We start from the raw sequence: 27,968 nt of genomic DNA on the forward strand, positions 1-27,968 counted from the left end.
CATAGTAGTTTCTCAGATATTTATTTTGTGGTGATTTAACATTTAATATTTTGGATTCTTGCATAATAATACTCCATCATTGCATATATACTCGAATTCAAGATTGGCATCAACGAAATGGACTTAATTGATTCCTTTCTCTCTAGCGACAGAGTAGAATTTCATCTATAGAAAGAAGATTTGGGTGGTTTAAATGTATAATATAGTTTGAATATCATTAGAGAGAAATGTAAAAGATGATATTATTCAATTTCGTTTGTTACCAAAATGAATTATTTACAATTATATAAAGTAAAGTACTAAACTGGGTTAAACCATGATTAAATTACATGTACAGTAAACCAATCTAAACCAGTTAATATTCTTTCTTAAGATGGAGGTGTGTAGATGTCCAAAACACTCATCTTAGAAACGAGATCCGGAAATGGTGGAGGATACAATGCCTTCGTCAGAACATATGCAATATGCTTATGCGTACGTACATGCATTGTCTTGATCAAGCTATTGACAATGCGATCACGGATGGTGTAACAATCATGATCAACATGTTTAGTCCTCTCGTGATATACAGAGTTGTTTGCTATGTGGAGAGAGGCTGTGTTGTCACCATATAAGTGTGTAGGCAACAAAACATGCACTTGAAGATCAGTCATAATGCGAAGAAGACACTCGATCTCACAGGATGCATCAGCCAAAGCTCTGAACTCTGCTTCCGCTGGGATTCTGGATATGGTATGTTGCTTCTTTGAATGCTAAGTTACCAAAGACTCACCAAGGAACATAGCATAACCAGTGATGGATTTGCGAGAGTCGGGACAAGATCCCCAATCCGCATCAGCAAAACCACGCAAATCAAATGATCCAGACGCAGCATAGAACAGACCTTGTCCCACCGTACCTTTAAGATAACGAAATAGCTAGTGAGCAGCCTTCAAATGAGCATCTCTAGGTGCAGCAGAGTATTGACAGAGCTTCGTGAGAGTATAAGCTATGTTTGATCGAGTGATGGCAAGATACATCATTCTTCTATAAAATTTAGGCTCAGATAACAAAGCTCCCATCTCATGAACGATCTTAGACCCATCTTTTGGTATGATAGTTTCCGTTGAAAGTCGAACTGTGGGGTCAAGAGGGATAGCTGATGGTTTACACCCGAGGAAACATGTATCATCGAGCAACTCAAGAATATATTTCCTTTGACAAATTGAAATGCCTTTTGCAGAACGAGCAATCTCAAAGCCAAGGAAATATTTTGCATCTCCAAGATTTCGGAGTTTGAAATGTGATTCCAACTCACGAATAAACTCCTTGAGAGCTTCATCCTTGTTGCTCACAACCAAGATATCATCAACATACACTAAGACTGCCAAGGATCTTCCATCAACATTCTTCACAAACAAAGTGTGATCATCCCGAGATTTCATGAAACCCATCTTCATTATAGTAGATGATAACGTCAAGTACCACTGCCTAGATGCTTGTTTGAGTCCATAAGGGAATTTGTGTAGTCTACAAACATCATTAGGAAGGACTGAAACGCCTATTAACTCTTCATAACCAGGGAAAGCTTCATATAAATCTCCTCCTCGAGATCACCATTCAAGAATATATAGAGATGTCCAACTGAGTGAGAGACCAATTCATCTTAGCTGCGACATCAATGAGAACCCTTACGGTGCTAAGCTTAGCAACAAGGGAAAATGTATCTTGATAATCAACACCTTCTTCTTGCGTGTAACCCTTACCAACCAGACGATCCGTCTTTCTCTCTTCAATACCATCTGCATGGTATTTGGTCTTGTAAAGCCATTTACGACCAATAGGCTTCTTATCAGGAGGCAATGTATAGATGCTCTAAGTCTTAGTCCTTTCTTGAGAATAAATCTCTTCCTTCATAGCATCTCACCACAACTGATCCAGCATTGCTTCTAAATAGTTTTGAGGATCTTTAGATTTTTTGATAGATTTTATAAAAGAATAAAAGGGCTCGGATAAGGCAGAGTATGAAATGTAATTTGCTATCGGGTAAGGAGTAGAAGAAGGAGAAGAAATATTGTAATAATGATAGTCCTGCAAATGAAAAGGTTGTTTCTTGTTTCGAATCGAACGACTTCCAGAGGAAAGAACGTCAGAAGATGACACATCATTATGAGGATGTGCATCGGAAGATGCTGGTTTAGAGAACTCAGCATCAGGGACAGCAGGTGAGGAAGCGTGAGGAAATAAAGATTTGACATTATCATTTAGAGATGGTAACGCAAAATAGAAGATATCCTCATGAAAAAGAGCACATGACGAGAATAAAAAAAACAGAATGTGTCTCTATGTCTAATAGCTTGTAACCCTTGTACCATGAAGGATATCATAGGAAGACAGAAGCTTTAGTTATAGGATCAAATTTATGTATATTCTTATTTGAAGTACTAGCATAACACAAAAAAAACCAAAGGTTTTTAAATTTTCATAATCGGATTGTTTATCAGTTAGCTTTTCAAAAGGAGATTTGTGTTCTAAAACAGGGAAAGGTAAACGATTTATAAGAAAGACTGCAGTCAAAACATAATCACCCCAAAATTATAAAGGTACATTAGACTGAAACAATAATGCTCTAGCAACATTCAATATATGTTGATGCTTTCTTTCCACTACATAATTTTGTTCAGGTGTTTCAAGACACAAATGGTATGAGATGATTCCTCTAGCAACCAAAAGATCAGTGAATTTCAATTCGTTTGCATTGTCTGATCTAACAGCCTTAACATTCACATTATATTGATTTGCTACCATCTTAACAAAGTCAGGGAATATTTGTAGAACATCAGACTTAGCACACATCAAGAAAACCCAAGTGGCTCTGCTAAAATCATCAACAATATGTAACGCCCCGAACTTCCCATGGCTAATGGGTCACCCACGTCCACTTTCTCGGCCCATGGGCTCATCTTGTTCCAGCGATCGGTCCGTTAATTTTTCTAAAGGCTCGAAATCATTGTTTACTACCCTACAATCACCACCCGACCTTTTCCCATGCTTTGGCATCACTCGCACGCTATCGCGAATCACTTCTCTATAGGTCACCCATCCTTCCACTACTCTAGTTTAAGCACGCTTAACTCTGGAGTTCTTTCAGGATGTGCTCCGGAAAAGGTAAGTCAATTTTGGTGACATAGGTAGCCAAATCAATTATCTTAAGTCTTTTTCACATATCACAACTCGGGATGTTACAATTCACCCCCTCTCAAAGAACGCAACGTCATCGTTGCGCCCCACGACAGGTCTCAAGACACCTCTCGGGTCAGAACCGAGATGGCTAACCTGGCTCTGATACCACTTGTAACGCCCCGACCCGCCCACGGTAATGGGCCACCCCCACACCCGCTCTCTCTGCCTGTGGGCCCCATCCCGCTCCAGCGATTGGTCCGTTAATCTTCCAAGGCTCAAAATCATTGTTTATTGACCCTGCAATCACCACATGACATTTCCCCGTGCTTTGGCCTCACTCGCACGCTATCGCGAATCACTTCCCGATATGTCACCAATCCTTCCACTACTCCAGCTCAAGCACGTTTAACTTTGGAGTTCTTTCAGGATGTGCTCCGGAAAAGGTAAGTCAACTTTGGTGACATAGGTAGCCAAATCAATTATCTTAAGCCTTTCTATATATCACAACTCGGGATGTTACACAATAGTTAAGAAATACTTTGAATTATCAACAGTTGGTTCAGCAAAAAGACCCCAAGTACCAATATGTAAAAAATCAAAAGCATTCTTGCTAATATTTAGATTTGAATGGTAAATGTTTCTATTTTGATAAGTGACAGACATGGCACAAATCAGAATGATCTTTATTAAGTTATGAATTTGAAAGATGAAGAACATTCGATAAGGTATCAATTTTAGATTTGGAGGGATGACCTAATCGTTTATGCCAAATAAGAGAATCCACAACAACAAATACAGACGGCATACCTTGAAAAGATAAATATCTATGTTTATTCTCAGCATCCAAGACATATAAGTTGCCAACTTGACTACTTTGACCAATCATCAATTCATGAGTAAGTTCCTGAATAAAACAATCATTAGCAGTGAAAGAAACTTAAGAATTCAATGTTGTAGTTAAAACACTCACACTTAACAAATTGAATCTGAAATCTGGGATGAAAAGCACGTTAAAAAGAGTAATAGAATCAGTCAAATGAATGCATCCTTCCCCAGCTATAGTAACAATATAACCATTAGGAAGAGTGACATAGGTTTTGTCTAAGGGTTTGTAATCAGTAAACAAGTTCCTATAATGACTAACATGATGAGTGGCTCCTGAGTCTATAATTCAAGTTCTAAGAGACACATCTGTTTCTTTTGAAGTGGAATATATAAGCATGTGATTATAGGAATGGTTGTAAAGAGAAATGAAGTTACCGGAAAGGCGTCCTGTAATCTGTGAAATTACAGGGGCATTAGTTGAAGTCGAAGCAGTAGCTTTCTCAGTTGTGGATGTGACACTAGGAGAGTGGAGTTGAGAACTCAAGTAAGAAATCATAGAATGGAGTTGGTCTTTGGAGATTTGTTCACAAGAGACTTCTTCATTCGTATTGACCGACCGTGTAAACGCCATGTTTGTTGAGGCCATAACAGAAGGTTTCTTTCCTTTGAACATTCCAGGAGGATATCCATGCTTCTTGTAACATCCATGCTTCTTGTAACACTTGTCAACTCTATGACCAAGTCTTAAGCAGAAAGAGCACTTCACTTTGTGATAAGGTCCTTGAGAAATGAGAACTTGGTTATTCTCAGGATTGAGTGACTTTTGAACTTGGAAAGCAACAAGATGATTGGTCATTCGTTGAGCAGATCCTACAATTCATTGACTTTCATCCTGATCAAGCATGTTATATATTTCAGTAAGGCTCAGACGAGGCTTGACGTTCAGAATTTGCCCTCGAATGTTGGCAAAATTCTCGTTGAGTCCCATGAGAAACTGAATGATACGACTAGTCTCTGCTTCCTCCATTAACTCCTTAACATGATCACAATTGCATCTTCTTGCTTTGGTGATCTTTGTGTTAGACAGTTGCTCCCAAGGAGTCTTCTTCCTAGGCCCATGGATCCCTGCTTAAAAGTCGCAATAGCCTGCTCTAACTGATACTTCCTTGGGAGATTACTCACTCGAAACCTTGAGTACAAATCATTCCACATCTCAACAGCATCATCATAATACATGATGTTATCATACATCTCATGATTCACTGTATTAAGTAACCACGACTTAACCATGTTGTTGCATCTACTTCAGATCTTGAACAACGGATCATTTTCAGCTGGTCTAACTAATGATCCATCGAATCCTATCTTGTTCTTAGCATCAAGACTCATCCTCATCGCGATATACCAGTTGTTATAATTCAATCCATCTAACTTCTGATTCGAGATGCACAATCCAGGATGATGCAAGAAATACGGACTATGAGTGTTGTCGATGGAGTTCATACTAGAGCTATTAAATCCACGAGGTTGCACACGGAGAGTTCCAATATTCTGTGGCGGATTGATCTCGACGTCTAGATCATCGTCTTCTTTTGCGGAAAAATGCGATTGATTCTGCATTGCAGATGTTTCTGTACCAGAAACGGTGTTTCGAGTCCTCATCTTCCTTCCTTGCTTCGCCATTGTAGAGATCGAGATCAAAAACTTTAGAAGATCGAAATCGGATATCAAAAATCACCGATAGCGATATTTTCCAATTCGTAACTTCAATCGAAGCTCAGATTGAACTGGATCTTTAGGAAATAAGGTGAAGTTTGAAGAATTTGTGAGATAATCGAAGAGAAATCAGAGAAAACAAGCAGAAAATGCTCTGATACCATAACAGAGTTTGAACATCGACAGAGAGAAATATAAAAGATGATATTATTTAATCTCGTTTGTTACCGAAATGAGTCATTTACAAATATATAAAATAAACTACTAAACCAGACTAAACCATGATTAAATTACACGTACGGTAAACCAATCTAAACTGGCTAATAAGGTAGGTGAAAAATATATGTTATCAATAAGGTGTCAACTATTTAAAGACGTATCACACCTCATATCAACCAGCCATTAGCAGAAGAGAGTAGTATTTCAACTACTCTCCGTTGAATATATCGTGTGGTTTAATGTTCACGATCACTTTCACTCTAAAATCTCTTTTACTGCATTAATCATTTTGCCATCAATCCCAGTCTGACGTCTTGCATTTTAGATGAGATCTTGTTCTTCTTATTGGCCCACGAGAGTCGCCCCATGTTCTCCGCATCTTTCAACGATATATTTTCCACATAAATGGCTTTAGATCCATCACATGTAACTGTGTAATGTCTGAATTAGATATAAATGGAAGTAATATATATTGTAATAAAGTTTAGTCCAACATGTGAACCAGTGGCTCCACTTCTTTTAGTTTCCCCTAAATTATATTGTTCTTTCTTTCACATCCAATCCAAGTGAGTGTTAACCAGTCATTGAACCGCTGCAAGAAAACTAATTGAACAAGTTGTTTTCCAACCAATTGTTATAGAAATGGCTAATCGTTAGTTCGTTGACCAATGAACAACTACTACGATTCTATCTATTGTGTTGTGATTAGTTTGTTTTTCAGAATCACTTTGTTAATTTTCTACGATGTAGATTTATAAAAGAATGGGAGATATTTTGTTTAGAGGAGGTTTGTATATTTCATTCAATTCCATTCATAAGATTCACACTGAAAGTACACTTCAATTTATATACTATATATATACAATTGACAAAATTTTATTTTGAAAACAAACTTTCATTGTATGAAGGAAAAAAAACTAAAAAGAAAATGGTATAGACAAATATCATTTCTTGTGTGAGTTATTATTTTCGCTTTGGGCGGATAATTTATATATTATGTGCGAGGTATTATTTTTCATAATTTCTAGTTTCTTTATCATTTTTTTATGTTAATCTTTTTTTTTTGATATTAGGATATTCAACTTCAGTTTCATTAGGATTAACTAAATTTTGTAATTCGATTACTGAGATAATTAATTTTAGCGGATTATGTTCTACTTTATTTTGGTAGTATGTATTGTGTGTAATGTTTAGACTCTGAAGATATTATATTTTTAATTTTCATCAGTATTAGAACTTGAAGATTTTCTTGGAACATTACTTTTATTTTCTTCATTGGATACGATAAATTTAATATCTTGTTTATATGAAAAAAATTTCTTTGTTTATTACTTTATTTTTTATATCTTGTTATATTACGCTTTCCCATTTTTTAAAAAATATTTTATTGATTATGTATAATTATTTGTTGTGTTTTTCATCAATGTCATGTTAGTTCTCATGAACTTAAGTTAATGATAAAAAAAATGAGAGATTCACTTTGCAATAAATAATTGTTGACATTGCTTACATATTTCATATCAAACAATATTATTAACTGATTTTTCTAATTTGAATTTTTATAAATTTTCTCTGTATATTTTGAAAAATAAAATTTTGTTATATTATCTCTTTTGGTTATTTTATGTAAATTACTAATTTTTAATAGTTTTGAAAAATTTATTTTGTTTATGATTTATTTTCTTGTCGTGCTTTTAAATCAAAATTTTAAATTCTCTAAATCTGAATTTGCTGACAAAGCTATATAAACTTCAACTATATTCACTATTTTTTTTTTAATTTTCTGACTTGATTTTGATGACACTGAAAGATCAAATATCGTAAATAGATTTTCCTCATTTCTTATATTTTTATTTTTATAAATTTATGTATTATCAGATTATATTATGTAATTTCACTAAATTATTATTTATCCGCTAATTTTATTATATTAAAATATGTTTTGTGTTTTCACTAATTATTTTTTAATATTTTTACATTTCATTATTTCCTATTTTCCAAATAGAATTTATTAAAAACTATAATGTATCAATTTTGGCTGTAGTTCTTTTTTGTCATCAGTTTTTAATTATTATTTATAAATTTATATTTGACCTTTTTGACGAAGAAAGTATAAATAAAAATTTGAGATTCATTTTTTCGTTGGCCTGGGATAAAAGGTGAGAAAATTGAAAATTATTTTCTTTGTTTTGTAGATTTTTCTATTTAGTTTTGAAATTTATGTATTTTGAATTATATTATATGATTTTTGTTAAATTATTGTTTGACAGACTAGTGTCAAAATTTTAGTTTAACTGAAGTTAAACTAATAACTTATGGGTAATTTAATGTTATTTTAAAATATCTAGTGCAAAATAAAAAGGTGAAAATGTGAAGTATTAAATAAATATTATAAAACTATGCTGATATATCATATTTAACTTATTTGGGGCTATTGACATGTGTCAAAAAAAAGATAAATATCAACTTTATTAGTATATAAATAGTTTTGCACGGTGTAATATAATTCAGAGGACAAACTTAATATAAATATTTGAAAGCCTTTAAGTAAAAAAAAGAAGTTAATATATAAATATTAAATAGTTGGTTTTAGTGGAATTTAATGAATCATCGATTCCACTTAATTTTTTCTCTACTATGTCAACCATTTGCACCCTTAAATGTTTTTAACTGTATAAGTTGGATTAAATCCCAAATTTTAAAACCTAAATCGTCGTATGAAAGTCCACTATTAAAATTGAATTTTAATAGCCTGAGACATGAAGAGGTGGAAAATGCAATGGTCTCTGTGTACTGTCTGGATCTGGACAGGCGTGTGGAGGAGCGTCGGTGGATCTGAACACTGAAGTCTTAAGATCAACGTTCAAATAAAAATAAACAAATTAAACTATTAATGTTTACATACAAAAAGAGAAACTATACGTATGTTTTAATTTCTAAAAGATTTGAACTATTTAAAGCAACCGACAGCGAGAATCATATCAATTAGGCGATGGTGTGGGTTTTCTTTTCTTCATATTCATATTAGGCAGATCTAAAACAATTTTATCCCCTTTGTTTATAAATAAAAAAGTATGTTGAATCCATTTTAAATAGATCGTTATCCCCGACAAAAGAAAAATAGATTGTTAAATGGCATTTATATAAATTATGTACTCAAACGCCATGGTGTTAACATTCGGGTCACAGAAAGCAACTTCGGTGTCGGTCCAGAATAATTAAACGCCTGGAGCAAATTTTCAAAAGTACTACCTCTAAGAGGATTTAACCCTGTTATACTTCTAAGAGATTCTAAAGGTATCAAGCCACTACATCAAAGAAACTATTTTATCACTGGCGCACCTAAATTATTTATAAATTTTGGCGTCTGAATCCTTGTGTCACAGGTTTTAATCTAGGATCGGCCTTGAGCAATCTGTACATTATAGTATTTGTTGAAGGTGCATTTTGCACTTTCATTAATATTTGATCTAAATTAAAGTATTCGAATTCAAATTATACATCACTAAAAAAAACATATAAGAAAAATGATAATTCGATGGCGAACTCGCACCCATACCAAAAGGGAGGCAATCTCAAACCGGTCAACAAACACATACGATGCAGTCTGGCCATATGCCTTACGACAAGGTGAGCTGCACTCGCCTCACAATGAATATGTGACCTCATCCAACAAAGGTCGAATATGTGACTTCAGCAACAAGGATTATGAAGTTTCTTTTGTCGCATTTGGGGCATTCCCCGACCATAAAAGAAGGAATCAGTCCTCAGATCAAGGAACCAACTTTTCTCTCCAGAACTTCTAGAAAGATAAACTTAGGGGATGATTGGTTGTGGCTGTAGATGTTCTGGACAACCAAAATTTAGTCTAGAGCTATATATATCAACCAAGCGAGCTTTTCTTTCCTTAAAAAACTCACAACAAAAAAATCTCTGCAACATCAAAATATGGCTGTAGAGAGCTTTATTTTCACAGCAAAAAAATTATTGCTTTAGAAAGCTACAACAAATAAATCTACACAATAAATTCTACAGAAAAAATATAAAGCTACAGCCCTTACCAATCATCCCCTTAGCGACATCAATACTTATTGTATAACACGCTCGATTCGATAATCTCACTCACCTCACTTTGTAACATCTTTTTGATTTCGATTTACTTCAAATATAAATGAGAATTCGACCTGCTTTGTCCCTAATCTACTTCTAAATCACCTACTCGAGCCTCACACTCAATATTTGGCACAGTCTGTGGAGATAAATCAAAAATCTCTCTACGCAGAAAGTATTTCGAAGATGTCTGATCCTACAAGATCAGCACTCCAAAGTGAAGGAACGTCAGCAACATCGAAGCTGTCAATATCCATTACTCGAAGTTCCTCTCTCCTGACAAACTCTAAGGCGCCAGTACCGTATAATCCAACGTTTGTGCAAGAGATCTAATCAACCCCAATGATTCGAAGTGGGAAAGAACCCACCCAAGTTGAGTCAAACATTTCCGGAACAAAAGACTCAACCACTTATGACCAGGCCCGACATGCCAACGAGCACATAAAAACAAAGGAGTGGCAAACACGATGTCCCTGGTACAAACAAACCAACAACCCCACTACTCGAATGAGTAGATACACTAACACAAATCACGGATGCTCTATTCGAATGCATAACATAGCTGAGGCAAACCGTTAATGAAACAAAGTCACATCAAACAGAGGAATGGGTGGCTTGTTGATGCAACTACAACGCAATCTCTTTGGGGTTTGTTCATCTCCAAGGGAAAGCACACCAGCGCCTCATTATGCGACGCCAGCAACCGCCACAAATGGAATCATATGAACTCGACATGACGTCACACAAAATGCTGTACTTGACTTCAAAATAGACGAGGTAATTAAAGGAATGAAACAATAGATTTAAGAGATGAGTTTGAGAGTGAAGCAGGTGATAAACTTGTCCCCCGAGATTAATCAGGTACTAAAAGAAATGCAAAAGACACCATCCACGAGCAGGATCAGTAGGCACAAGGTCAACAATCTTGGAAACATACAAATCCCGATGCATAATGGGACGACCGATCCAAATGAACCCCACATTAAGTTCAGCATCACCATGGCACAAACTCGATCTATCCTCGAAGAGTGCGACATGGGCTATTGCCAGTTTTTTGTCGAGCACCTCGAGAGAGCAGCGCTTTCGCTGATTCTTGTGCGTAAAAGCAAACTCGATATGCTTCAAGATGCTTCTTGTCATCTCAAGTAAGGTTCTGTTACGCCTCTCTACAACTTCGTTCTGCTGAGGCGTGTAAGGAGCGGTTAGATGACGTTGGATTCTCGATGCTTCAGAGAATTTTTGAAATTCCATAGAAGTAAACTTGCCACCTCTGTCGGTTCTGAAAGTCTTAATAGTTGTTTTTGCCTCTTGTTGGACTTTTGTCTTGAAACTTTTAAATTTCTCAAACGCTTCTCCTTTCTTCTTTAAGAGAATTGTTCACATGTAACGAGAGTGATCATCTATAAGAACAAAAATGTATCAATTTCTAGCTGGAGTCGATGGTGTGATTGGTCCGCAGAGGTCTCCATGTATAAGTTCAAGCTTCTCTGTGGCTCTATAAGAAGTTGCTTACGGAAACGACTGTCTTGTCTTTACCTAGAAGACATGATTCGCAAGTTTCCCCTTCAATATTGATTTTAGGTATTCTTAACACCAATTCCTTATGTACCATTAGTTTCATAGAATCGACTTCGATGTGCCTGAGCCGTGCATGCTAACATGCCGACTCGTCTTTAAAAAAAAGTTGAAGACACTTTGTATCAACACTCTCTATGAGTACCTTGTAGAGCTGACTTTTTTCTCTCCTTGCGCTAGTGATGGAGTTCCATCGTTGTCGTGCAACGTCAAGATGTCTTCTTTCATTCTTATCTCACACCCGGACTCATTTTCCTGGCCTAAGCTTATGATGTTGCTCTTCAAATCCGGGATAAAATACATGTCTGATATCATTTTTACTTCACCGTCCTGACTGATAAACAAGATGTTTCCTTTTCCTTTAATATCAATACGAGAATCATCATCAAACCTCACTTTTCCCGTAATTGTCTCATCAATGGTCTTGAAGTAGTTCTTGTTCCCAGTCATATGATTGTTAGCCCCATTGTCTAGGTACCAAATCATGTCTCCATCCATTTCCGACTCAAACTATTTAGGCTTGACATTGTTCTCATTCAGATACACTACTTCATGCATCAGCATACCGTCTGCCTCGTGTGTTGCTTCATGTTCTTTGTTCTCGTATGTCTCTTGTAGCTTGAGAAGTGTATCCGGACAGCTAGATGCAAAGTGTCTATTCTTATCACACCTAAAGCAAGTGATTTTGGACATATTTATATCCATGTAGTACGATCTTCCACGGCCTCGTCCTCGACCGTAGAATCTTCCACCTCGTCCTCTGCTTCGGTAGTCACCATTATGGTCTCCTCGCTGTGATTGAGTGGGCGATGTGTCTGAGTTAGAAAACATCAGTTTATTCATATTTTCTTGTGCCTCTTCTTCTTCATCTCGCACTCTCTCTCTCTCTCTCTCTCTCTCTCTCTCTCTCTCTCTCTCTCTCTCTCTCTCTCTCTCTCTCTCTCTCTCTCTCTCTTCATAAGCCTTTAGACGTCCTATAATGTCTTCAAAACTTGTTCTAATGAGGCGACTATGTGGATGTATATTTTCGAGGAAGGCTGCTCAAAAACTTCTTAACCAACTTTGGTTCTTCAATGTTTTCCCCCAATGCCGCAGATTTGGATGCGATCTCCGATAGCTTGCCCACAAAGTTATCGATTCTATCGATATCTTTCATCTTAAGTCTTTCAAATTCCGACATTAGGGTTTGCAACCTATATTCCTTTACTCTATCAGCTCCCATATGTCTTGCTTTAATGGCCTCTCATATTTTCTTTGAGTTATCAATGTCTCTGACTTGTAGTACAAGTTCCTCGGGTATCGATTGGAAAATTAAAGCGACACCAGTGTCGTTCTTCTCTATATCTGCAGATTTGGTCTTAGTGATGTCCCATGCTCTTTGAACCTTCAGTAGTGTCTTCGTTCATATAGCCCAAACCGTGTAATTAGTGGACGAAAGCATCGGACGATTGATGGAGGAACCTCCGCCTTCTTTCACCTTTGCCATTGTGCTTGTACTCGTGATTTCTTCCATTATTTGCTCTGATACCAAATATAGTTTTAATCTCTATCGTATGAACTTAATAAGATCAATAAAAATAACTTAATTCTTATTATTAGCTTAAGAAAACTTTCTAAAAAAACTTAAGCTCTCACAAAGATCTCTCAAACTCACGGGTTATGTTACAAAGTTGACATTTTCTTATATAGATCTATAAAACTCTCTCACTTAACAAAGTATATTTCCTATTCTCCTAATCATAACTCAAATAAGATTAGTATTTCTTTGACTCCAAGTTATCTTCAAGTTTATCTCCAACAATATATATATATCACCTCGTTTAACATTGTCTAATTGTCGATCGAGGAAGCTCTCTAAAAAAATCTCGAGCCATAGTTGCAATCCCCATACTTCAATTTCTCCAAATCCTGATGAAAATGGTTAATTAAGATTCTCTTGACTCTTTTGGGGTATTTCTTATGAGAACATGATATCATATTTTCTCATTCTCTCACTTCTTTTTTTGGTTTCTTTTATTATTTTATGCTAAGGCTTATCTAAGAGATTATGCAACGAGAGTGTCTCTAGTTTCAGAAGTTTATGAACCTGTCGACTTTGAATCCTACCAATGTATCTCACTATATCCATATTTTTAATTAAATGAAAACATATATAAAGTTATATAATGTGAGCAGAAAATAGTTAAAATATTCTTTTAATATAAATTGTATAAAAAAATTTGTATTTTCATAAACCATCGTTTCCACGTTGAAATACAAAATTCATAATCATTAAAAAGATTTTATAAATATAAGTTATTTTATAAAAATAATATAAAACTAATCTAGACATTCTTGTTAAGAACAATTTAAACATTTTGAAAAAATCATGACTGTTTATATATCTTAACAAATGGCATAAATAGAAATATGTATGTTTTTCGAATTTTATACTTGATTAAATCATATTGGTTAAAATACACATATCAAATAAAATGAGAGAGGAAAATAGGAAAAAAAAAGAAAAAAATGGATCAAAAGTTGTAATTGATTATGGATAGATATTGTAATATTACATAAAATATGCATCATTCCAACCATGCTTTTGTTATGATTATTTGTTAAATTATATTTTTATAGATATAGAGTCCAAATTCTCGAATTAAAACTTATGAACAACTAAAAATAATAATTAACTAAAATGTTGATAACAAGAAGTGACTGTAATATTATGTATATTTTATATAGTATTACACTGTTTGCCTTAATCAATCAGAATCATATAATCATGGAAAATTACCTAAAATACCATATACCTAATAATATTTCATGTTTACCTTAACCATTTTTACTCTCACTTTTAAAAAGGTGAAAAAACACTTATATGAAAGTAACGGCTTAAAATTGTGTGAGCTTCGAGGTTCCGCCAAGTTGGTTCTTCGTTTCGTTGAATAGGAAATTTCTTCAAATCCACAAACAAGTTCTTTTGATTTGTTTCTATCTACAGTTCGAAGATCGGCACACTCTTTCCCAATAGTGGCTATCATCATAATATTTACTTCAATTCCTTGAACGATACATCCGGCTTAGGTTCATCCGGGCCGAGGTCTCTTAGGATTCCTCTCTCAGCCACAGTCTCTCAAGTTGTTCGTAACGGTCACTGGAACCTGCCTCCGGCGCGCTCCGAAAATGCTCTGACCCTTCAGATTATTCTATCTACTATGTCGGTTCCATCTGCAGCTAGCAGCGATGATGTGTATTTGTGGAGGCAGGGTTCTGGTGGTTTTGGTCCATCTTTCTCATCGAGGGTTACTTGGGAGAGAATCCGGGTCCCTAACCCCCCCGTTGATTGGCACAAGGTGGTTTGGTTTAAGGAGGAAGTTCCTCGGTATTCTTTTATCTCTTGGACTGCTTTCCTTGGTAGATTACCAACCCGAGATCGTCTAATCTCTTGGGGATTACAAGTTCCGCCAGGTTGTGTCCTTTGCTCTCTCGCTGATGAGTCTATTAGTCATTTATTCTTCGATTGTTCTTTTGCGGTTGCTACTTGGAGTCGTTTTTGTGGCAGGTATTTGGCGTCTCCACCGGCATCTCTAGCTGCAGTTGTTAGCTTGTGTCACAACCTTCAGGGCCCTTATGCTCCTCGCGCAGTAGCGGTTTTGAAGCTCCTCAACCAGGTCGTCATCTACTCCCTTTGGCGTGAGCGGAATACTTCTATTAGAAAAATATTACATGGACATACTTCCTTTGCTTGTGTTTTTGTTAGGTTAGGTGAGTATCCAATTATTCAATCTAAATGGGAGGTTGGTGAAGCTTGAACTATCTACCACATGGAAAATTATCCAAAACGTGATTATACTCATTTTATCATTCTATTCGATATTCCACTTCTAAATGGCCAAAAAATATTATTAAAAACTACAGAGATCGTAACAAAACTAAATTTTGCCAACTATTTTTTAACTGAGTCGATACTAGTCGAAAGAGACCAATTTCTAACTTTATGACTCTTTACATATTTTTCTACATACCAGTAAAGTAGTAAACATAACGCACATAGAAGGAAACGTTAAGGTAGACCTGAAAGTCTTCATCATATGTTGACATAGACCTGTACTAGCACTACGCACACAATTGAAGGACCACAAAATCAGTTTCCAATATGAGAAGACGAATATAGCCTTCACCTACTCATTAAGATACACCACCTACTCTCCTCCCCACCCTATCATGGCCCATGTTATGCCTTTCTTTTTTCCTGGATAAACAATTTTATTAACAGAATACGATGAAATAACTATAGAATATTCCCTCTTACGCTCCTACAACAACAACTACTTTGTGTAGTGCCTAGTTGCTTGCTAAAAAGGTTCAGATTATGGGATACCAACGTGTTTCAAAAAAAAAAGGGATACCAACTATTTTTTTTTTTGTTTGATGACTCTTTAAGGTAATTTTTTTATACAAAAAGGAATTCATTTTACTAAGTGGTAAATATATTTTTCTATAGTTTTAATTCTAATAATCTTAGCACTTTCCTAAGTCAAGACCACAAAACATAACTGATTTTTTATTTAAGAAATTAACTTTTGATGTCGTACATTTAGAAGAAGCTTTAGAAACAACTAGCTTTACATATAATTTACAGATGTGATTAATGGATATTGTAAGTGCACAAATATTTTTCTTAATGAATATTGTAATGTCACAGTAAAATATTTGTATTATTTATCTATAAAAGCCAATGTTAAAGATCGGTACGCGGTAGTTAAATATTTTATATGAGATTATTGATTAGGCGGATGCCTAGACCAATTTTCTAGCGCATAGAACAATTTAAAAAAAAATAGTTATAGAAAAATATCTCATTTAGATCCGATTTGCAGACTAGGTAGACATCTATGCGCCGCCGCTTAAACTGATTTTAAAACATTTATAAAAGCTATTAAAATTTCTAATTTTAATTATTGTTTTTTTTAAATCTATATAATTTTAATTATTTTCTTTAAAAAAACCAAATGTTTTTACTAATAACCGGATTCTTAAGAATTAGCATACAAAATGCCAAATATATTTTGTCTGAATCTATTTAACCTTAACATAAATCAATCATATTTCTGTACATCCTAGTTTATTTATTAAACTGATCAACACCTAAAAATACAATTACTCTAATTATAAGATTTTATTAAAAATGTATTTTTGGTCAAAGATTGTAGTTTTAGAAAAAAACTAGGGTGGAGATTGCAACACATAACCCATGAGCCACTGGAATATTTTATTTTAAATATATAGTTTTTGAAAAGCAAGACTTCTTAGCTAAACAACATTAGCATTTTGTTAATTTATTTATGAAAACCAAATATACAATTACACATACTCATAAATATATTTTTGTCAACAATTACAGACTCGAACAAGACTTTGTGATACATATTCATAAATCTGATTGTGTATTTTTTTAATTAGGCATTATCAATTATGTTAAGTTTCTTGTTAAACTGCAGTAATTAAAATATACTCATCACTAATTTATTTTTAAATTTTTCATATTTGTAACTTTTACCAGTAATTCAATTTATGTACATAAGTAACTGTTTTTTTTTCGAAGTTGAAAATAATAAAATAGTCGGACACAGAGAGTTAACCAAAACAACTTTACTATTATCTAAAAAACTAGATCTCGACATAGGTGTTGGTTTTATCCTTTTTACAAATTGTTTAATGATATTTCTAAATACTTAGATGATTTACATATTTTTAGGTTTTTACTCATCAGTACTAAACTCACCCAAACTCAAAAAGAACTGATTTGAATCTAGCCCATAAATTTATAATATAAAAACAAAATCTAATTGCAAAACATAAAAAATCTGATACCGAACGGGTATCTGCATATCTATGTCTAATTGATCATGTAAAAAAATAATTTTTTTCTTGTTAACCGGTTTGAATTTTTATCTTGAACTGAGCAGTTTTATTCAAACGTGTGGAATTATTATAATTAACATGTAAAATAAATAATATCAAACTATTATAATTAATACAATTAATAAAGTAGTTAAAGAGTGAAAAATAAATGTAAAAGATATAATAAAATATCTTCAAAAATGGTAAATTCTGTTTTGAAATTCTATACTAGATGTTGTCTGATTATTCAGAATAAAAAAGAAGTAAGAAATCATTTTAAAATATACAATTATTGTTTTGTATTTCATTTTTAATAGAATAAATAATTCTTTTGGTGTAAGAGGGTAAAATGGTAAAAGCATCGCGATATTTCTCCTACCACACAACACACCTAACCAACCAACACCAAAATTAGCAAAGAGGGGTAAATCGGTAATTACAATACGACCGCTTCCCCGCTTTAAAACCCAACGACCTTCCTTCCACTTCTCCACTCTCCGATCTCAGATCTCTCACTCACTCATCCTCACCATGGATCCAGTCTCATCCTGGGGAAACACCCCTCTCGTCACCGTCGATCCCGAGATCCACGACCTCATCGAGAAGGAGAAACGCCGCCAGTGCCGCGGAATCGAACTCATCGCCTCCGAGAATTTCACCTCCTTCGCCGTCATCGAAGCTCTCGGAAGCGCGCTGACCAACAAATACTCCGAAGGCATGCCCGGTAACCGTTACTACGGAGGGAACGAGTTCATCGACCAGATCGAGAATCTGTGCCAGTCACGCGCTCTCGAAGCCTTCCGTCTCGAGTCAGCATCCTGGGGCGTCAATGTGCAGCCCTACTCCGGATCTCCGGCCAACTTCGCCGCGTACACCGCCTTGCTTCAGCCTCACGATCGCATCATGGGGCTTGATCTGCCGTCGGGTGGTCATCTCACGCATGGATACTACACATCCGGAGGGAAGAAGATCTCTGCTACTTCCATCTACTTTGAGAGCCTTCCTTATAAGGTGAACTTCACCACTGGTTACATCGATTACGATAAGCTTGAGGAGAAGGCCATGGATTTCAGGCCTAAGTTGCTCATCTGTGGCGGTAGTGCCTACCCTAGGGACTGGGATTACGCTAGATTGAGAGCCGTTGCTGATAAGGTTGGAGCTCTTTTGCTCTGTGACATGGCTCACATTAGTGGCCTCGTTGCTGCTCAGGTATACTTTTGTTTTGCATGATCTGGAACTCTTATCGAATGTGTGAGTGTGCCATGAGAACTAATAACTCTGATTAAGACCACTCTAATGTGAGCTGCCAAGATTGAGTTTTGCGCATTTAATCACATTAGCTTATTGAGTTTTTATTTGACCTGCAGGAAGCGGCAAACCCATTTGAGTACTGTGACGTTGTGACAACAACAACCCACAAGAGTTTGAGGGGTCCAAGGGCTGGTATGATCTTCTACAGGAAGGGCCCAAAACCACCAAAGAAGGGGCAGCCCGAGGGTGCAGTCTATGACTTTGAGGACAAAATCAACTTTGCTGTGTTCCCTGCGCTTCAAGGTGGTCCTCACAATCACCAGATTGGTGCTCTAGCTGTTGCCTTGAAGCAGGCTAACACTCCTGCTTTCAAGGTCTATGCGAAACAGGTGAAAGCCAATGCTGTTGCCCTTGCTAACTACCTGATGGGCAAGGGATACAGCATTGTAACTGGTGGAACTGAAAACCACCTTGTTCTTTGGGATCTTCGCCCTCTTGGATTGACCGGTAACTCGATAATATTTGAGAAAAAGAACAACCTTTGAGACCATTGTTATTATGAACCAGTCCTAATTTATTTAATTCTGCTTCTGTCAGGTAACAAAGTTGAGAAGCTTTGTGATCTGTGCAACATTACTCTGAACAAGAATGCTGTATTTGGAGATAGCAGTGCTCTTGCTCCTGGAGGTGTAAGAATCGGTAAGAGAGTGACTAAAATGTTCTCGCTTGGATTTTGAAAACATATCTAAAAATGTTTATTTGTAGGTACACCTGCGATGACATCAAGGGGACTGGTGGAGAAGGACTTTGAGAAGATAGGAGAGTTCTTGAGCCGATCAGTGACACTCACATTGAACATCCAGAAGGAGCACGGTAAGCTGTTGAAGGACTTCAACAAGGGATTGGTGAACAACAAGGAGATCGAGGAGCTCAAGGCTGATGTGGAGAAGTTCTCCGCCTCTTATGAGATGCCTGGATTTCTCATGTCTGAGATGAAGTACCAGGATTAGAGATCTCCTTCTCTATCAAAAGAGTGATCTTCCATTTCTCTTTATATAATATGCTTTTGTAGGGTCGCCTTATCGGAAATTTTCAAGGCGATGAGATGAAACAAACAGAGTAAAAAAGGGTTTTCTTGGGTTATTTCTTCTTGAATGTTTTCTTGTTTTTCTCTATTTTGTTGGCTTTTTAATAAGGGAAAATTCCTTAAAAGTACCCAGACTGAATTTCTTTTGCTACTTTAATACACAAACTTTTTAGGCTCCTCATTTAATACACAGACTAAATTGCGTTACCCATAAAATACATCAATTTCTAAATTTCAGAGGTTTCACACTTCGATTCTAACAGCGTTAACTCTGTTTAACAGAGAATCAAGAGGACGTTAATTTTTTAATTAAGCACGTGATTAAACCGTTAAAACATCGGGTTCCTTCATCAAAAGCCCCAAATTGAAAGAAGAACAAACCCTAATTTCATTTACCCCACAATCGAATTGCTCTAGACTCTCTTCTTCTCTAAACATTGTTCTTCTTCTCTAAACATTATTTTTCTTCTCCTCTGCGAGTCTGTCCCCTTCCTCCAACAATAATGCAGTTGAATCTTCAGATGTGGCTGGTTGAGAAGCTGTGCTAAGCAACTGTTTCAGATTTCTGATTTCTTCTCTCTGACGATCCATCACGCCTCTCGCCTCCAGTAAACTCTGTTTCTGCCATTCATTTTGCGCCTGCTTATCAATCCAATCGACGAACCCATGAGAACCGCAGCACCAAAACCTTCTACCTGGATTGTCATCTGTCCATGCCTTCGCCGGAGTCGATCTCTTATTACAGTAGCATAACGGACCGTCGACCTTCTTCTTATAGGATGACCTTGCACTAGAACTCGAGCCTTCACTCTTAGCCATCGATTTGAGGGATTTCTGGGAAATAAAGAGTTGAATAAAATTAGGGCTTGTTCTTTTTTTGATTTGGGGCTTTTGATGAAGGAACCCGAGGATTAACGGTTCAATCACGTGTCTAATTAAAAAATTAACGTCGTCTTGATTTTCTAGTAAACAGAGTTAACGCTGTTAGAATCGAGGTGTGAAACTTCTGAAATTCAAAAGTTGATGTATTTTTTGGGTAACGCAACTTAGTCTGTATTTTAAATGGGGAGCCTAAAAAGTTCGTGTATTAAAGTAGCAAAAGAAATTCAGTCTGGGTATTTTTAAGGAATTTTCCCTTTTAATAATATCAGCGAGTTTCTCTTACACACGTTCAACCTTCCATTTTTGGGTTCAAGCCCATGTTTAGGTCTACGCAAACATCTAGGCACAAGCTGGGTACTTGTTTTCTTTTGTCCTATTCGTTATTTGGTTTGTCTCGTGGAAATATCAAAATAATCTATCTTATTAAAACTCAAATATAAATTAGGTTTGTTTGGTAATTTTTTTAAAACTTTATTTGGAAACATAGATTGTAGTTTTCTTAAAAAAATTTGTTTGGAAACATGAACTGCAATTAAAAAAAAAATATGTTTAGAAGCATAGATTGTAGTTTTAAAAAATATGTTTGTTTGGAAACATGTATAGCAGTAACTAAGAGAAAAATATATGTAATGGGCTTATATTTTAAAGAAAACTAGACCATGACCTGCGCCAGCGCGGATATGAATTTTTGGTTTTTGGTTATTTATTTAATTAAATGATGTATTTTTAATATTTGATGTATTATATTCACCAAGTAAATAATTTTTTTGGCGTCTTAAACCATCTATTTATGACGAATATTCGATATTATATAAAAAATTGAACAAATACATGTAATTAGAGAATTGTAGATATATAAAAATAGTGGTTATTAATGTAAAATATGAAGAAATATTATATTATGACTTAATATGGCATAAAAGATTATAAATTAGTTATACATGTTTAAAAAATACAATGATTTTTAAAAAATTATGAAAAAATTAACATATAAAAAAGAGCGATGAATTGGTCATCAAATTGTAAATAATTTTATAATTTTATTAGTAATAAATTATTTATAGTCTTTGTTTTGCGTCAAAATAATTATTAAATGTCCATAGCATTAATATGTTAAAAAGACCATATTATGAAAACCCATATTGTAACTGTTTTTTTTCGGAAAATGTAACAAAAAAAATGTCTTTAACTCTTGTAAATAAATGATTAAATGAAGGAAATTGGAGTCATTGACCACATTTTGAATTTAAAATAAATAAATAGTTTTTTATTATGAGGAGAAAGAGAAACTTTTTTAAGAGTGATAGGGAATTTCAAGTTAAACTCCCAAACTATAACATGTCCATTGACTATATTCACCATGCTAAAACCATTTATTGTTCTTCTGAAACACTCATTTAATCTATTAAAACTAAATTACAATTAGAAATTAACGTTAACTTTATTCAAAAATTTACAATCAAATGCCACCGACCTTTAATATAGAGATTTTAGAATATTAATAAACCATGTAAATTTAATTTACATACTAAACGAATATCTCTTACATAAAAGTTCAGTTCCCTTAATGGCATACTAGATTTTGACCCGCACGCCCGTGCGGGTGTATTTTTTTTTTTAAAAATATGATGCTATTTGATTTTTATGTCACTATTTAGGGTTGGGCAAAAAACTCGAATTCGAAGGATTGAACTGATCTCAATCCGAATAAGTAGTACTAAATCCGAACCAGAATTGATTAAATATCCGAATTATTCAAAATTTTGGCATTTGAAGAACTAAAATCTAATCCGATCCGAACCGAAGTATTTTGGGTATCCAAAATAGATTTATATACTTATATATATTAATTATTTTTATATTTTATATATATAAAAACATCCAGAATATATATGATACTTTTAAGTTTGCTTAAATGCTTGAAAATATATACAAATAATCAAATGTAAATATCTTAAATAGTTAAAATATACTCAAAACTACAAAAATACTTAAATAATTATTAATTTTCTATCCAAATATTTAAACCAAACCTATTTAAATTGATTATCCAAATCCGAACCAAATCCTCAAAAATCTTAAATGAACACGAAATTCCAAAAAGACCCGAAAACGAACCCGAACGCCCATCCCTAATCACTATTATATATATCTTATATGTGTCATCATAGGTTACAAAATATTTGTTATCATATAATTAATTGTATTTTATACGTACCATCAAATAAGTTTTTTTATAATTAATAATATTGTATATGTACAATCATATAAATAATCAAATAAATTATATTTTAAAATTTAATGTGAAATATAAAAATCATAATTTAAGTTGGTGTATGAAATTGGGCTTTGTATTGTATTTTTCTTATATTATTGAAAACATTTTTATAATAGTTATTGGAAAATATGTTTATTTTTGAATATATGTTTATTTTTGAATGAATTTTTTATATAAATCAATTTTAAATTAGTATTTTGATTTGAATATATATATCAAGTAACATAGACTCATCACTTTTTAATAATATAGATGTAATGGACTTCCAATTTTTTAGTGGCATAAACCCATTATTTTTTTTTCTAACTTAGTGCTATCCATATTTCCAAACAGTGCTATTTTTTAACTATTATCCATATTGCCAAACAATCTCAATGTGTACTTCAACTTTAATAATATAGATAATATCTATTCCAAATCACGTTTTACTTACATAAAATATATATATATATATTGTTTACAACCCTTTAGAAATAAAATGAATGTATTTCAAAATAATTAAAAATGTATATTCTGTTTTCTTCACGTTCAAATCACAACGGTATACATATGTTGTTAAGATTTTTTATTAAACCTATCCCACTCAAATAAATAAATAAATAAATATTTATATATATCACTTGCCTTTTGCTTGGAAACTCACCATTATATACAAAACAACCTAAACATGTCTAATCGGCTATTTACATATAAAATATTTTAACCATTTATTCTAGAAACTTATGTTAATCGGCTATTTCTAATTTATACTGTATTACATATTCACTTACAAATTATCATACAAATTTGATTTTTAAATATTTAAACGTAGCTTAAGTGCATTAGAATAATATTATACCAAATTGGATTTATATTAGTGAAATTATATGAACAATACAATATTTTTTTACCATTATAATATATTATATATGTAGTTCTTATTTGTTTTTTTAATTTATATTCATGTTGTTATATATTTACAAATGATAACAACACTTTATTTGAATATAGATTTAATGAAGCTCTAACATAATTATATATATAAAGTGTATATTTTTTGAGCAAATAAAGTGTATATTTATATCACTATATATGTAAAGTTATAAATATTTCTATAATTTTTTTTCTTCATTATTATAGATAACTATTTTTACAATGTACACACACACACACACACACACATAAGAATGTGATAAATTATAATATACACACAATAAGAATGTGATGTATAAACATATATTATATTAAAACTGAAATACAAAACATTACTTACCTAATTTTGAGTGATTTCTAACATCTTCTTCATTCATTTTAAATTAATTTTAACCACTCATTTACTGTTTTCTAAATAATTTGATATCATTTGTTACATATATATAAAAAAAGAACTTACCTATTTTAAGTTTTTATTACATTTTTACATTCCTTTTTACACTCTTTTAAAACTACTTTATTAATTATATTTACCATAATAATTCGACGTCATTTATTTTACGTGTTAACAAAAATAATTTCACATGTTTGAATGATATTATTTCATTGTGACAAAAATTCAAACCAGTTAACAAATATTTTTTTTTTCTCGTTACATAATAATTTAGACATGGGTATTCGAGTACAAGTTTGGATACATATCGGTTTTCTGGGTATCGTGTTTTTTTTTTTATATTTTAAAATTAAACTATATTCGGATATCATAAATGTTTCGGGCATGATTCGAGTGGATTCTTCTGAAATGTTTAGAAATTTCTAAATAACATATATCTATATATTTAGAAATGTCATTTCACAATTTATGAAACAGTAAAAACTAATCTCCCGCGGTTGCGCGGATCAAGATCTAGTTTTCAATTATGTCCGGAGTCACAAAATTATATATACCCCCTTAATCAAATAAGGTGTGTGCCACAACACCACCAATACTCATGGCCCATATACGTTCACCCATAATGTGTGTCTATTTATTTTTATGCATGATGCATTGGAGTGAAGTGCTCATAATTGAGTATAGTAGGCTTAGTGATGTAGTAGTGATCACGTTCAAATTAAGAATTTATTACTCTAAGAGACACTTTTTATCTTTATATTTACCTCATTAGATACATGTTGATGGCCACATACAAGCCACACACTTTCTGTGTGTATAAAGGCCAATATACCCTTCAGCTATTTAGTTACTTCACGAACTCTTACTTCACATGTGAACAAGACAATATGATTTAGTTTTTATTAATTAATTAATTTATTTATTTGCTTTACTTTTTTGTTTTAATTAAAAAATATAAAAACATAATCCTTAACCCTAAAACGTCTCTGTTTTTGTGTATCAAAACTCCCACCGGAATCAGCCTCTGTCTTATCCATGCCACAACCTTGCTTCTATTGCACCTTCAACCAATCGTGATAACCACTACGAGCCTAGCAGATTTCTTCCTTGTATTTTCATAACTGCGATTGTGTCCAAGCCGTGGCAATCTTCCACCACGAGATCTATCGTACAAGTCGCCTCCACGCCGTGCTCAGCTTGCCTCCACACCGTGCTTAGCTTTCCTCCTCGCCATCCTCAGCTTACCTCCTCGTCATCCTCAGCTCATAGTGTCCAAGACGCCTCCTCGCCGTGTGCAAGCCGTCTCAATCCTCAACCATGAGATCTATCTTCATCTTGTTCGTTATCTCAGTCAAGTTGCGGTGGTTCAAGCTTGGGGCGCCATGGACAAAAGCTCGCCGTGTCCAATCGTCTTTTTTCTCGGGATTGCGATAGCGAATATCCCTAGATTTCTATCTGCGTCCACATCTACAACTAAACCCTCACCTTGACCACAACCCCATTGTCCATCACTAAAAATTAAATTTTACCTTGTCCAAATCCATAATTTCAGCAGTTATCTTGTCCACATACTACATTCACAAGTACAATGTTTACCGGTATTTGTCTTTTGTCAATGAACCTTACCTTGTCCACATACACAATTTCAACAGTAACCTCGTCCACATCTGTGTTGCATGGAATCGCCACTTAGGCTCTGATTCCCGACTCCGAACCGGAAGCGGATACAGAAGCGGTGGGAAGCGCTTGGAATCGCAACGGAAACGCGATTCCCAAAAAACGATGATTGGAAACGTGGAGGAAACGTATGTTTCTGATTTGGAAGCGGCAACATGTTAATCGGAAACGTGATCTGTATTTTCAATGGGCGATGGTTTATAAAACAACAACATCCACAATGAAGAACGTGTCCACGTATTTGTTCTTTTGGTTTTAATTTTTGAGGCTTAACCAATTTCTTTTAGTCATCTAGGTTCAATTTGGTTTTATTTCTCACACAGTATTAGAACTAGAACTAATATTGTAAAATTATATAAACAAAACATTAGATAAAATATATTTAATGTTCTGCACAATATTATTTATTAAATAACTTTGAGTCATTAATAGTCTATTTTTAGTTTGGAAGATCTTTTTTTTTTTGAAAAAGGCTTTAATTTGAAAGATCTTAATAATAAGAATTGAGCTTGCAAATATAGTTTCTTAAAAAAGCTAGCAAATGTAGTTTAAAGAACATAAGAGGTGACACATTTAAATTTTTAGAATATTAGGTTCGTACTCAAAACTTAGTTTAATAAAAAACATAGTTAATTAATTATGAATATCATTGATGGAGTTTGTGAATATAAACATGAAGATAAAAATTTGATCCAAAAAAAAAATGAAGATAAAAAAATATATATTTGCTCTTGAACATAATAAATATTTGATCTTGAACATAATAAATTCATCTTTTTATTAAGTTATTCAATATTAATATTTTACATGATTTTAAAAACTATACATAAATTATATATATATATATATATGTATATATATAAACGCTTCCAAAACGTATCCGCTTCCTAAATATTTTAAAAAATTCGCTTCTACGTTTCCAAACGCTTCCGCTTCCACGTATCCGCTTCTGATTCCATGCAACGTAGGTCCACATACTATATTCACATCCACAAACAAATAGCTTTTTCACCTTCCAAAACCTACATCGAAAGCTACATTAATGCACGTCACAATCGTGCATTAGACTATCTACAATCATAAAATTATTCAACACTCTCTTTTTCTCTTTTTAACACTTCACACCATCTTGTCTCTCTTCCACATACTTATTCAACAACCACTTCATTTTTAACATCTACAATAGTATTGTTTAATAAAATTCAACACCATACCCCACTATTTCCAATTCATCTTTCTTTATATATTTTATAATTTAATAACTATTTATTAAGTACACATGATATAACATACAAAACAACAAATAAAAACACACAACTTATTTGGTACTATAAACACAAATAAAAACATACAACTTATTTGGTACAATAAGAACAATCACACACGACAACTTTAAGTTTTTTAATCACGAAACATTTCGAATTTCGCCCATATGTGTTTGACTAGATCTGTTTGCAGTTCGTGATGTACATTTGAATCACGTAATTCAGATCTAGCTCAGACATGATTTGCAAATACGGGTAACACCTCTGTCGAAAATGGATGTGGTGTGCTTGTTGAACCACTTGCCTCAGATTGATCATAATCGGTCCAGTGTTGAGCATATGTATCTCGTTCATCCTCAACAATCATTTTATACAATATGATACATGACCGCATGATGATAGCCAAATCGGATATGTCCCACATGCGAGCTAGTTCACGAATGATTTTGAATCGAGCCTGTAACACTCCAAATGCACGTTCGATATCCTTCCGGCATCCTTCTTTATGTTTTGCAAATAACTTGTCTGGTTCACTCTGAGAAAGTCGGATTGATTTGACGAAAGTTGGATAAGAAGGATAGATACCATCAGCTAGAAAGTATGCCATGTCATACGGATGTTGGTTGACGAAAAAGTTCACTCTCGGAGTATTTCCTTGTTCAACATCATCAAATACCGGCGAACGATCTAGAACGTTTATATCGTTTAGTGTACTCGGACATCCGA

General features: G+C 33.9%; 2 protein-coding genes and 2 long non-coding RNA genes across 8 annotated transcripts in view; all 4 read left to right on the forward strand.

Moving 5' to 3' along the window:
• The window catches only part of LOC103833097, a 1,138,500-nt gene that overhangs the window by 833,453 nt on the left and 277,079 nt on the right, over positions 1–27,968 (forward strand). The window lies entirely within an intron of this gene.
• On the forward strand, positions 29–11,709 carry LOC117127160. Its single transcript, XR_004449987.1, has 2 exons — positions 29–2,876; positions 3,690–11,709. It is a non-coding gene; the product is annotated as an uncharacterized LOC117127160 (long non-coding RNA).
• Positions 17,991–21,145, forward strand: LOC103833148 (serine hydroxymethyltransferase 4). 2 transcript variants are annotated; one of them, XM_033276555.1, is made up of 6 exons: positions 17,991–18,705; positions 18,864–19,254; positions 19,345–19,446; positions 19,513–19,942; positions 20,980–21,002; positions 21,052–21,145. In XM_033276555.1, exons 1-4 carry the CDS (start codon positions 18,028–18,030, stop codon positions 19,755–19,757), a joined length of 1,416 nt encoding a protein of 471 aa, XP_033132446.1. In that variant the 5' UTR covers positions 17,991–18,027; the 3' UTR covers positions 19,758–19,942; positions 20,980–21,002; positions 21,052–21,145. The 2 variants fall into 2 exon arrangements, with proteins under 2 accessions (XP_033132446.1, XP_009107497.2); XM_009109249.3 differs by having other exon boundaries at positions 19,513–19,933; positions 20,971–21,001; positions 21,051–21,145.
• On the forward strand, positions 22,568–27,966 carry LOC117127156. Its single transcript, XR_004449983.1, has 2 exons — positions 22,568–25,959; positions 26,946–27,966. It is a non-coding gene; the product is annotated as an uncharacterized LOC117127156 (long non-coding RNA).

The sequence above is a fragment of the Brassica rapa genome, chromosome A08 (assembly GCF_000309985.2).
Source record: "Brassica rapa cultivar Chiifu-401-42 chromosome A08, CAAS_Brap_v3.01, whole genome shotgun sequence".
Taxonomy (NCBI): domain Eukaryota; kingdom Viridiplantae; phylum Streptophyta; class Magnoliopsida; order Brassicales; family Brassicaceae; genus Brassica; species Brassica rapa.

Excerpts from the sequence above, each read along its gene's own strand:
- LOC103833148 (XM_033276555.1), top strand. The coding sequence starts at position 18,028 with ATGGATCCAGTCTCATCCTGGGGAAACACCCCTCTCGTCACCGTCGAT. Across the intron at positions 19,255-19,344 it reads TCGCCCTCTTGGATTGACCG|GTAACAAAGTTGAGAAGCTT; the intron begins GTAACTCGATAA and ends TGCTTCTGTCAG. Across the intron at positions 19,447-19,512 it reads TCCTGGAGGTGTAAGAATCG|GTACACCTGCGATGACATCA; the intron begins GTAAGAGAGTGA and ends GTTTATTTGTAG.